Source organism: Vicia villosa, unplaced genomic scaffold, assembly GCF_029867415.1.
Source record: "Vicia villosa cultivar HV-30 ecotype Madison, WI unplaced genomic scaffold, Vvil1.0 ctg.003326F_1_1, whole genome shotgun sequence".
Classification (NCBI taxonomy): Eukaryota; Viridiplantae; Streptophyta; class Magnoliopsida; order Fabales; family Fabaceae; genus Vicia; species Vicia villosa.
In genome coordinates, this window is record NW_026706176.1 from 171,976 (window position 1) to 184,583 (window position 12,608).

The 12,608-nt window shown below is 32.2% G+C and overlaps 2 protein-coding genes across 3 annotated transcripts; one reads left to right on the forward strand and one right to left on the reverse strand.

The window, feature by feature from the left end:
• Positions 1–523: 523 nt before the first annotated feature.
• On the reverse strand, positions 524–2,892 carry LOC131640807 (uncharacterized). The gene is made up of 4 exons (XM_058911186.1): positions 2,480–2,892; positions 2,207–2,420; positions 1,182–2,126; positions 524–1,090 (listed from the first exon to the last, which is right to left on the reverse strand). The coding sequence occupies exons 1-4, from the start codon at positions 2,890–2,892 to the stop codon at positions 524–526; spliced, it is 2,139 nt and encodes a 712-aa protein (XP_058767169.1).
• Positions 2,893–5,113: 2,221 nt separating this feature from the next.
• LOC131640803 (GDSL esterase/lipase At2g42990-like) lies at positions 5,114–12,356 on the forward strand. Of its 2 annotated transcripts, none has more exons than XM_058911182.1 (4): positions 5,114–5,271; positions 9,585–10,103; positions 10,265–10,754; positions 11,977–12,356. In XM_058911182.1, the coding sequence occupies exons 2-4, from the start codon at positions 9,735–9,737 to the stop codon at positions 12,168–12,170; spliced, it is 1,053 nt and encodes a 350-aa protein (XP_058767165.1). In that variant the 5' UTR covers positions 5,114–5,271; positions 9,585–9,734; the 3' UTR covers positions 12,171–12,356. The 2 variants fall into 2 exon arrangements, with proteins under 2 accessions (XP_058767165.1, XP_058767166.1); XM_058911183.1 differs by having other exon boundaries at positions 5,144–5,271; positions 9,728–10,103.
• The last annotated feature ends 252 nt before the right edge of the window (positions 12,357–12,608 follow it).

The following is a 12,608-nucleotide window of genomic DNA, read 5'->3' on the forward strand; positions in this document are numbered from 1 at the left end:
GGGGTGTGTAAAATCTGTGACAAAACAGAAAAGGAGTTACATACAGTGTTGAAGAAATTATTGAAGGCAAAATTGAAGGTTGAAGTAGAGAGGAAGACTGTTGTTTAGCTGAAGATGGCACTTGTCTTTTCTTGGTTGTTTTTTGCATTTATGTACAAGTTGATGTAACTGTCAATTTTATGTAGGTTGATGTTTATTTAGTTTCAATGAAATTGTTACAATTTGATGTAGCTGATGTACGAGTTTAGTTACAATTTGATGAATGAAATTGTTGATCTATGTTATAACCAAAGTTGTTGAAACATTTGATGGCTGCTATTAAGCTGAATCTTATAGATATTCATTAATTAGTGTACCAAAAGTGGGCAATTGTCAGTACAAAATATTGCAGCAAAAGATAGATATTGTCATTACAAAATAATGCACCAAAAGTGTGCAATTAAAAACTTAGCAATTCAAATAAAGGCACCAAACATGTGCACCAAAACAACAACATTCAAAATAATTCAAAAGCTACAAGTAATCAATAAAGATCTTCAATAGACTTCTTCTTATCCTTCTTAGCAACCTTCCTTGCACCTTGAGCACCATTGCAATCCTCTTCTTCACTTAAAGTGATAGGCTGATCCTTTGCACCTGGTCCAATGATAGGCTTTTTAAACCAGAAAAGTTTGACCCTCTCACTTTGCCTCCTTCTCTTTGGGATGGAATCTTGCTTGACCTTAGCTTTCCCCTTCTTGATCTGGTTTGGCAAACTATTGGCAGATTTTGTATGACAGATGTCTGGTATACTTGAAATCATATCATCAGTGATGTCTCCAAATACATCAGCAGTAGAGGCAGTTTGTGTTGCAGGATTTTGACTTGGCACAGGTTCATTTTGACTTGGCATAGCTTCACTATGACTTGGCACAGGTTCACTTTGAATGGGGACATTACCACTTGCACCTATTTCAGTTGCACTCACACCAGAAGTAGCTTCAGTTTGAGTTGGGACATCACCACTTGCACCTGTTTCAGCTGCACTCACACCAGAAGTAGCCTCAGTTTGACTTGGGACATCACCACTTACACCAGACTTAACCTTTTTCTGCTATATGCACTGAAAACAATAAGCATTAGAAACATTTTAAACTGATCAGACATCATTCAAAATAAACACCAGACATCATTTACATTACCTTTCTCTTCAAACCATTAGGATGCTGTTTCTTGCTCTTGCAAGATTTCACATTGTGTCCAACCTTATCACATTTAGTGCATCTATAAGATACACCAGGCAATCTTCTTCTAGCTCCTTCCTCACCAGTTTCCCTAATCCTCAGCTTCCTAGGTCTGCCTGGACCTTTCTTGTAGCTTGGGGGTAAAAGCTCCTCAGTATCAACATCAGGCCACATGTCCTGACCATTAATAGGGATCATAGCAAACCCATAACATTTGGCATATCTATCCCTGGAGTAGCATTCATCTACAAACAACTCTGGATTCTGTTTTCTAAAGCTTAGTGCTGCAACAGCATGCCTACAAGGTATGCCTACTAACTCCCAGAAATTACAAGTACAAGACTTTCTAGCTATATCTACAACTAACTGTTGTTTGTTATAGGAGTGTGTGACTTGAAATTTTTCATCCATGGCCCAGGTAGGTAACCAATGCCCACTCATATCCACTTCAGTATCCAATCCTTTCCTAGGTATTGGCATTATATTGTGTGGCCATTTTTCAAGTTTCATTGCAGAGTTACTACACCTATTCATCAAGTACTTTCTGATCCATTCACACATAGTTAGTATGGGTTTGTCTCTAGCTATTAAGATGGTTGCATTGAAAGACTCAGCAATATTATTCATTAGTACATCACACTTAGGGTAAAAACTAAAAGCATGCTTACTCCAAGATTTTGCAGACACTCCCATTAACCATTCCCATGCCTTTGGATCTACTCCCTTAAGTTCATTCATCTTTTGCTGCCATCCTTGTTGGTAAGTTGCTTTGGCTTCTCCCATCATGATGTCTCTAATCAATGCACCTCCTTCAAACTTCTTCTTGAAGTTTGCATACAGATGCCTCAAGCAAAGTCTATGCTCAATTCTTTCTGACATCTCCTCAAAGATAGAGACCATACCCTGTCATAATGATACTATTCAGTTACCTTATATAACTACAAAATATTTGAAAGTTAAGGAATTATAAAGTTTATACTAACCTTTTGCAGATTAGAAATAAACACATATCTTGTTTCTACACCAACATCTTCCATCAACAACTGGATGAACCATCTCCAGCTCTCCTTTGTTTCTGTTTCCACAACACCAAAAGCCAAAGGAAAATATTGGTCATTGGGGTCTCTTCCAACAGCTATCAGCAACTGCCCTCCATACTTGGTCTTCAAATGGCACCCATCCACCCCAATAAATGGTCTGCAACCATTTTTGAATCCTTTTTTACATCCATCAAAACAAAATTAAATGAACCAAACCTTGGCTGAATAGTTGGGATTGGTCTATCAATGGTAATCTTCACTGTGTTCCCAGCATGTACCCTTTGAAGCTCAGAAGTATACCTCCATAAGTTAGCATATTGGTTGTCTGCATCTCCCTCAATTTTATACTTAGCAATCAACTTTGCTTTCCAAGCCCTTCCAATTGTTATGCCCACTGAGTAATTTTTCCTCATGTCTTGGATTATATCAGAGATCCTAACTGTGTTTGTTGTTTGCATTTTCTTCACTACATACTTGGCCACCCACCTAGAATTTGCAGATCTATTTTCTAAAACCCTAGCACATGTATGGGTGTCTTTTATAGTCTTTATGGCAAATGTTTCTTTCTGGCCCACTCTAGAGCAAAGCATGGAAAACCCACAATTGGCCTTGCACTCTACCCTAACCATGTACCCCTCATTCTTCATAAAATTTCCCTCCCATTTAAAACAGTCCACTCACGAATTGTCTCCCTAAAGTCATCTAGGGAATTAAACTGCATACCCCACTTAAATTTAAAGTCATTATTAAATTACTCTTTTATAAACTTCTCAAACTTGGGCCCTTTTTCATCATCAGAATTATCTGGATCTGAGCTATCTAACTCCTCACTTACATAATCCTCATCTTCCAATTTCTTTTTGTTGGGACAAGGTAACAAGCCAGCTATTATTGGGCCTTCCCTAAGTGGTATAGTAACATCAGGTCCATCATAACCAAAACCATCTACAAGAGCAGTAGTCCTTTCATCCTCGCTATCATTTAAACCTTCAACAGCATCTTCATCACTCACATCTTCATTCAATTCAGTAAACTCATTCACACATATAGGTCTACCATTAGTTGCTACCTCACTTACATCATGTTGAACAAACATAACCCCATCCAATTTCTCACCAACAGCATAAACAAACAAATCATAGGCATCATCATCACTCTTGATTCGAAAAAATTCTTTATCAATAGCAGTGATTCTAGTCCACAACTTGTAGGACCCATCTAAGTATCCCCACCCATTGACCAGATTACGAATTTGACTCATGTTCCACGTTTCCATGTCTTGCCTATAAACTGTTGTTGAAGAACCACCCCTGTATACGGTTTCACCATCCCCCATTCTTACAAACTCTCCTCCATGGTGGAATACAACGTTAAACAATGGCAAATTCTGAAATAAAATGCGAAACTTCTAAATATTGAACATGCGAAAATAATCAATATCCAGCCAAACAAGAAATTTAAACTAACCTGACTGTGTTCCCCATCGTCACCGCCGTTCTCAGCCGTCGTCTTCATTTCCGTCTTCTGAGACGACTCCGTTTTCTTCTTCTGCGTCGTCTTCGTATTTTTCTGCATTGTCTTTGTCGTCTTCTTCATTGTCTTCGTCTTCTTCTGCATCTTCCTCGCCGTATTCAGCTAACCAGAACAAGAATCGTCGTCGCAGCAAATCGTATTCTTCCCAGAAACAAGAACCCTAAATAGTAACCCTAAATTTCACGGGGGGGAAATGTGAATGTATATTGGTAAATTTGATTTATGTATGACTTGGCAAATGTGTTATAAACATTATTTCCATGTCATCAAATGAAAAAAGGCCAGCAGGGATCTTAATTGGCCAACTCAGCGTAACATGGGTGTAGGGGTTACTGGGTTTGCAATCTGAGTTTTATAAGGGGGCAAGCTTTAAAATTTTTTTAATAGGGGCAAAATCAAAACTTGCCCTAATGGCAAGGGGGAACAGTTATTTATCCCTATTTTTTTTACCTTTGTAACAAAATTCTATCAGATATTAATTAACATAATGGGAATACAACCTAATTTCAAAATTTCAATTATATACAAAATAAATTTTACAATAACATATATATATATATATATATATAAAACATATTTTGGCTTAAAAAAACTAGTGCCTTAAAAAATTAATAGAACATTACATGTCATTTATAGGTTAATTCGAATGATCTCTCATTTCCGAAGTTTATACATGACTCTCCGATATATTTTTATAATGACTATTTTATGTTTTAAATAAAAAAGATAAAATAAAATAAAATTTAAAATTTATTTAAAAATTTTGAAATTATATACCAAGTTTTAAAAAACCATTGTAAAATCATATATATTTTCTTCGAAATCTATAAATTTACACATGATTTGTATAAAATCAGTTTTTTCAAAATCTATAAATTTATACCGGATGTTCTAAATTACTAGTATAAAGTCAAAATTTTTAATTATTTAGTATAAAATCATAGATTTTAAAAATAATTATAATTTTATATTACATTTTAAAATAACCGAACTCCTTATAATACATACCTTTTTTTAAAGATATTTTGGGTCAATTTGATTTGCAAGATAAATAATAATTGTATAATATATGTCAATATTTTTAAGTTATTAATGTATAAAATACCTTTCAATTACTTAAGAATATTGATATAAAAAGGCATATATTGCTTCCAGAAAAGAAAAGGCTTATATTGCTTATAGAAAAAAAATAGAAAGACTTATATTCCTTTAAATGAATAATGATCACTACTTTGTTGGCATATAATTATTGCACGCTCCTCCATTCATTCGGTACTCTATTTTCGGTATAATACATAATAAAATTTGCACACAGCAAACATAAATACCACAACAAAAATCAATCAATTTGGTTAATTCTGAAAAACAGTGTTTCTGGGTTTCCATTCTTTTAACTCTCCAACACATCGGAGGGAATCTGTTGTTCTCTCCAGAATTTACGTACATAGTAAGTTCTCAAGGGCAGACAATTTCAGGTATTATTTAATGTATTTTGTTATGTATTTTTTTCTTCATATCAATTTTATTTAATATCTGATATATTTAAAAGATATTTTAAACTTTTAAAGAATTTATTGTGAAAATAAAATGTTAAAAATATAAATATGTACCTTTTAACTTGTTATGTTTTATATTCCAAATTCTTTTGTCATGCATAATTTGTGTAGGGTTTATTCCATAGTTCTACCCCTTGATCGGTTAATTGTCTTATGCACTTTATTCTTCAAATCCAAAATTTTTCAATGCAACTGTTCATTTATGATATCATCTTGTTCTTATATCATTAATAAAGCAAACAAGGTTGGATATAGATATTTTAAAAGTTTATCTCCGTACAATTTTCCAACCAAAATGAGATATTAGCACCATCCCCTAACTTGTTGCATATGTTGTCGGCAAAAACGTTTTCCTCGTATCGTCTCAGCTTTCTTTTTTTTTTTTTTGATAAGCAATGAGATTTTATTAAAAAACAGAGCACAAACCGTACTCCCTCGGAACCTTACAATGATCAACTATTTAAGAATTGAACCGGACATTCTTTCTAATAATAGAAGATTTTGCTATAAGATAAAGATTGTAAATTGAATGGATTTAGATTTAAATCGGGAATGTAATTACTAGAAATTCTCTTTCAGATATAATTCTAGGTTCTTCTATTATTTATATATATATTATATTTGAGAATACTCTATAAATTTGTAACAATTTCAACACTCATCCTTAATGTAAATTTCGGTAACTCTAAGCGTAGTTTGTAGCTCTTCAAATCTTGGTTTTAGCAACGTCTTTGTGAATATGTTTGTAATCTGATCTTCTGTCCTATAGTACTCAAGTTTGATCATTTTAGTTGCTTCAACTTCTCTGTTAAAGTGATTCTTGATTGCTATGTGTTATGTTGTGCTGTGATGCACAAGATTCTTCGTCATTGCAATTGTTGTTTTGTTGTTCCAGTTGATTTTAGTAGGCACATCTTGTTTTTCTCCAATATCTTCCAGTATCCTGCAGTACCATATAATTTGTCTCGTTGCTTGACCAACTTCCACGTACTATGCTTCAGCTGTTGATTGTGTAATTGTAACTTGCTTCTTCAACACCCAAGAGAAAATTCCTGATCCTAGTGAAAAATCATAGTGAGAGTTTCTCTTTAGGTCATTTATCGAATCTGCCCAATCACTGTTGGTATGGCCAGGTAATCTTGAGTCAGTTTTAGTAGTGTACCATATACTAAACTTTTTGGTTCCTTGTAGATACCACATAATTCTTTTTCTTGCTCTAAAGTTTATTTGACTTGGACTTTACATGAATCTTGATAGAAAATTTGTAGCATACATTATGTATACCTGCGTTATGCGTAGCTGTAAAATATAAGAGGCTTCCTATTAGGCTTTTGTATCCAAATGCATCAGCTTCTGGTGCTCCATCATTCTTCTATAATTTCTCATTTGTTATGAGTGGTATAGTTACAGGTTTGCAACCATACATCTTGAGTTTCTTAAGTAAGCCTTTTTTGTATTTCTTTTGCGAGATGAATATCCCATCATCTCTGGAGGAAGTAATTCATCAAGCCAAGATAGGTCATCTCAAAGGCCATGTGATTGTTGCATCCACTATCCAAGTACCAGCTTCCTCCTTTCTCTTTGATTAAGGCTTGAGTGGCATAGAACATAAATTTTCTGAATCAAGCTCCTTTACGTTATTAGCTTGATGCCTATTTGTGTTGCAACAATTTTTCTCTACGTGCCTGAACTTCTTACAATGGTTCCATTGTGGCATACTAAATTACCAACAATTTTTCTATGTGTGGCCTAGTCTTTTGCATTTATTGCATGAAGGATTTTTATCTGACTTGTTTTTAAGGAAACTTCTAGAAACTTCCCGTCTTCTGAAAGTTTCTCCATAATATTTCTTTCCTCCAATTTCTTTATTTTGGGACTGAAATTTGAGTTTTGACTCCAAGATATTTTTATGTGTATCTTCTTTATGCTTATACCGTCGTTGCTCATATGCTTCAAGAGATACCACTAGTTATGTCATTAATAGAGTGGAGGAATCCTTGGTTTCCTCAATCTTTGTCACGATTGGGTTAAACTTTTGGGGCATAGTAATTAGAATTTTCTCAACAATTTTCTTGTCAAGAATATCCTCTCCAAAAGCTGTCATCTGACTAATTATCTCTTTAACTTTAGAATAGTAATATTCTATTGTCTTAAACTACTTTATCTTCAATATTTGAAAATCTCTTCTTAGAGATTGAAGTTTAACAACACATATCTTGTCACTTTCTTGAAACTTCTCCTGCAACGTGTTCCACGCTTCTTTTGCAGTCTTAGTTCCCACAATTCTTGAAAAAATTGCATCAATCACCGTTGCTGCAAGGTGAACAACGCCATTGAATTTTTCTATTTATTTTTCTTCAACTCTTTTTTATGGAGCTGAATTAAAAGATGAAGTATCCACAAGAACGGTGAAGCCTTCTTCTACTAAGTCCCATAAATCTTAAGATGAAAAAATGTTTCCATTTTAACACGTCATAAATAATAATGTTCACAATTGAAAATAGGGACAAAAATAGATGATGATTGAGTGGTGTTATTTATAAGGTAGAAAAATTATTAGAGTGGGTTAATAGTACAAGAGAAGTATTTTGAAGTAGTAAAGAGGATTTAGGAATAGTAGGTAAGTAATATAACTTCGCCCAATGTATGAACGAACGCGGCTTTGATGCCATTGTTCATAGTTAAATAGTTGATAAAAGATAATTTTAGAAAAATTGTTTAGAAAAAAAGATCATGTCATTGATTTCTTGGATGATCATTTACGAAGTACCTATTACTTATTTATAGGCTCAATTTACCAATCTCTCAATAGTAGAGAATGTTTCTATATTATTTCTTTATAAATGTTTCAAGATATATTAGAATCATGATAGTTCTAAGTTCTTCCATAATAATTATAGTTCTAAATTTTTCTACAATTCTACATGATAATTTTAAACGGATCTTCTACTATTTTCATACATATTATATTTAAAAATATTCTAGAAAGTTGTAGCTATTTCAACAACCACAATACTCACCACATGATATGAATTATCAATAATGCTCCTGTTTCCTTACAAATCTCCGTTTTCATTTGATCGAGAGATATATTGGAAACTTTTAGGTTTTTCACTCTCAATCTATCTTCCTTTGTGTTTTTGCATATATACTTTCAATTCCTCATGCAAAAAGTTTCTTTATATTTGAATACGTTAGATTGAATGAGAAAGTACTTCCAACAAATAAATACATGTATTTCAATTAATTAAATTAATTCCTAAATTTTAATGTAATAAAACAAAATATTCCTTTTATTGCATATATAATTATCTGAAATAAAATTTAACCAATGAATATATATAATATGTTTCTAAAATTAAGATTAAATACATTATTTATTAAAAAAAATATTTGTATTACTTTTTAACCTTTAAATTTGTAACACCTGCATGTCAATTTTATTCCGCTTTATTTCGTCATATTTTTTTATGGAATGGATTAAAATTTTAGGTCCGCTAAACTTGTTATGTCTTTTTGTGAATTTTTGTATGATAGGTCTAAACAAGGTTGGGTTGTGTGTTTGTCAATGAAACACCCAACACTACTTTTGTTTTAAAAAAAAAACTATTTATTTTCTGGACGAAATCATTAACTCTCTTGATTTACATGCACCTCTTCTCTGTTCTGTGAATAGTTGTTGCATGCACCTCTCCTCAGAGATCATAATAAGTACAGGGTTCCAATTCCAAGAGACCTGAATACAATTCTGAGAATAAAAGAAGTATATGCTATTATTTTATAGACAAATATTAATAATTTATCTGCTAAGGGCATAGAAACTGTTAAGCCATGCATCAAATTCAGAACCTTTTACATAGAAAATACTGTAAATCACATCACTTTACTATGATAGTTGGTTTCTAAAGAAATGTAGAAATAAATTATATTTTAATACTTATCTAATATTTTTTTTAAATTTAAACAAACAATATGATATATTACTATATAACAGATTTTAAAAAAGACCGCAGTCGCGTTAAGACTTTCGTAATTTCGGTCAGTCTCACGACGCTTATTGCGGTCGTCGCAGTATGAATCAACCATAACTTTTTTTATAACATAATGAACGGTATTGATATCGGACATCTGTAATTTTCGCGGTCGCAGAGCGTTTATTAGTATTAATTTTAAATATCAAACTATAAACTTGCCCACTCTCTTCTAAAAATTTGAATTTTGTCATTTTACAGAAATTTAATACTTTCGGGTAGACCCAACACAACACAAACCTTTACCAAATTGTCCCATAAATAGACTCTTATTCTCCCTCTCTTACAAACAACCTCTTTATCCCTCACTGGCATCACAGACAGTTCAATTTTGTTGAGACCAGGTGAAAAATGATGAAACTCCACATCATATGGTTCTTTTCCCTTCAAATTTTGTTGCATGTTTCATCCTCAAGCAGTGGAAAAGTCCCGGCTATAATAGTTTTTGGAGACTCATCTGTTGATTCTGGTAACAACAATTTCATTCCAACAATAGCAAGAAGCAATTTTGAGCCATATGGTAGAGATTTTCCGAATGGAAATCCAACCGGTAGATTCTCAAATGGAAGACTTGCTCCTGATTTCATCTCTGAGGCGTTTGGAATTAAGCCTATTGTTCCGGCTTATTTGGATCCTTCTTATGATATTTCGGATTTTGCGTCCGGCGTTTGTTTTGCTTCTGCTGGTACTGGATTTGATAACGTTACTGCAAGTGTTGCTGTAAGTTCTCAATTAATAATTTTTTTCCTTACTATTAATTCACCAAAATTTCCTTAAGAAAATTACTTTGAAGAGAAAATAACTTTCATGCATGATATTATTAACCTTTTTCAACTACAAAATAACTCATATTGAGGTTATTTTTATGGTACATTTTTCAGGATGTGATACCTTTATGGAAAGAAGTTGAGTACTACAAAGAGTATCAAACCAAATTAAGAGCAAAATTTGGTAACAACAAAGCTAATGAAATAATAAGCGAGTCTTTGTATTTGATTAGCATAGGAACAAATGATTTTCTTGAGAATTATTACCAACGTCTTGAAAGGAGGATGCAATTTAGTGTCCAAGAATATGAGGATTTTTTAATTGGACTTGCTGAAAATTTTCTTAAGGAAATTTATTACCTTGGAGCAAGGAAAATTTCTATGACAGGGTTAATTCCTATGGGGTGTCTGCCACTAGAGAGAGCCATAAATATTTTGGGCCATCATGGTTGTAAGGATTTGTACAATGATGTTGCTTTGGAATTTAATGCAAAATTGGAACTGTTAGTGGAAAAGTTGAACATGGAGCTCAATGGATTTCAATTAGTATTAACAAATGCGTATGATTTGGTCATGCAAATTGTTACAGAACCTTCTCAATTTGGTAAGCTTTCTTTTACTTTTCTATTTTATATCATCGCTTTTTTTTTCCGGGTAAAAACTGAGTATCCCTATGCGTAATTAAGACAAATTCTTCTAATCGAGAAAATTTATACTAATAGATTTAAAATTTTCTCTTAAAAAAATTTAACAATATCAAATGCTCAGTGTTAGATTTAAACTCAAAATCTATGGTTAAGAGAGAAAAGTTCTTTTACCATCTCTTACAAATGCATGCTCCGGCATATTTTACATGCTCTTAAAAATTTATCACTATTTAGAGCAAAAATAAATAGTGACAAATTTTTATTTTTTTATTTCTATATTAAAGGATTAAAATTATTATAATTCTACATAATGAGTAATTAATTGTTCTTAAAAGTTTGTCTCATATTATAGCTACCTTTCTTAAGAAGTGTACATTTTTCATCATACACTTTCTTCAAAAGAATTAAATTCATATGGGTTTGGTTAAATTTATGTGGACCTAGACAAGTTTTAGAGCAAAAATAAATAGTGATAAATAGCACACCACATTCATTGAGCCACCTGTCCAATTAAACCTACATGTCAGAGAAATTGGGATGGTGGTACATCAAATTAGTTTCCGATTAAATAAATAAAAAAACTGACCCCAGTATTTTGAAAGCTCACAACTAACTAAAATCTCATAATTTCCTACCAATTCCCCTCAACATCTTGTAAATTATAATTTTTTTTTTTTTAAATTATAGCAACTCTAGTGAACCCTAAAAACTCAAATCACTTTATTATTTATTAAAAAAATAATAATTAGAGTGCAAGACATGCTATCGTATAAGGTCTCAAATTTTTCCAGTTAAATTATTATTAAATAGGCATGCAAAGTAGGCTTCCACTCATTTTTCAAAGTAGAAAAACCATATAGAGATTTTTATTATTTAATTAATTATGGGTGAAGATGACCAAGACATACTATACTGACTACTACCTAAAAATAAATTCTCAATCATCAACCCACTTTATGTCATCCAACTAACTCCTCTCTAACATACTTGAATAAACACTCAAAAAATTTATTTTTTACAACTACATCAATGTTAGTATATCTCAATAAGTTACATAGATTGGTGAGTACATTATGATTCAATTCTCTTGATATGTAAATAGCCCCCTTTCATGCCGCAAACATTACGGTATTAGTTAAAAATAATAAATTTTTGAACATTGTGATTTGTTTTGGTCAGGTTTTGAAGATGCAACGGTGGGATGCTGTGGAACAGGTAGATTTGAGATGGGTTTCATGTGTGATCCAAAAAGTCCATTTACATGCAAAGATGCAAATAAATATGTATTTTGGGATGCTTTTCACCCTTCAGAAAGAACAAGTCAGATAGTATCAAAATATTTGATGGAAAAATATCTTGGCAAGTTTCTTTGATTCAAGACAAGATCAACAGATCCTTTCAACTATGTGGGGAACTTAGATTTTATCCATAGTGGGAAAATTTACACATTTGTAAATGTGATTATAATATTTCTTATAAGCAAAGTTTATTGAAGTGAGTATAAGGATATTCAAAATCCATTACAAAACTTTTATTATCAAATGAGTTTTTAGAATCAATAGTTTGTTTCAACAAAATATTTATATTAGACATCTTCGCCAAACAAAGTACAGTAAAAAATAAAGAAATGAAACTTCTTACATAAAGAAGTCGAAACGCCTAAATAAAAATAGTGTAGAACGTGTAAAAATAAAATGAAAGTGAAGCACAGAAACTTTATACACGACCCCGTCACATACACAATGATACTGGTAATAACACAACAATATTGATAATAATTTTTTAAAAATAAATAAACATAATCACAAGTG

What these genes read in the sequence shown, in the direction of transcription:
- LOC131640807 (XM_058911186.1), bottom strand. Translation starts at nt 2,892, where the DNA reads ATGGTTAGGGTAGAGTGCAAGGCCAATTGTGGGTTTTCCATGCTTTGC. An exon ending in ATCCCAACTATTCAGCCAAG is followed by an intron (nt 2,421 to 2,479) that starts GTTTGGTTCATT and finishes AAATGGTTGCAG; the next exon opens with ACCATTTATTGGGGTGGATG. An exon ending in CTAATGGTTTGAAGAGAAAG is followed by an intron (nt 1,091 to 1,181) that starts GTAATGTAAATG and finishes TGCATATAGCAG; the next exon opens with AAAAAGGTTAAGTCTGGTGT.
- LOC131640803 (XM_058911182.1), top strand. Translation starts at nt 9,735, where the DNA reads ATGATGAAACTCCACATCATATGGTTCTTTTCCCTTCAAATTTTGTTG. An exon ending in ACGTTACTGCAAGTGTTGCT is followed by an intron (nt 10,104 to 10,264) that starts GTAAGTTCTCAA and finishes TACATTTTTCAG; the next exon opens with GATGTGATACCTTTATGGAA. An exon ending in TACAGAACCTTCTCAATTTG is followed by an intron (nt 10,755 to 11,976) that starts GTAAGCTTTCTT and finishes TGTTTTGGTCAG; the next exon opens with GTTTTGAAGATGCAACGGTG.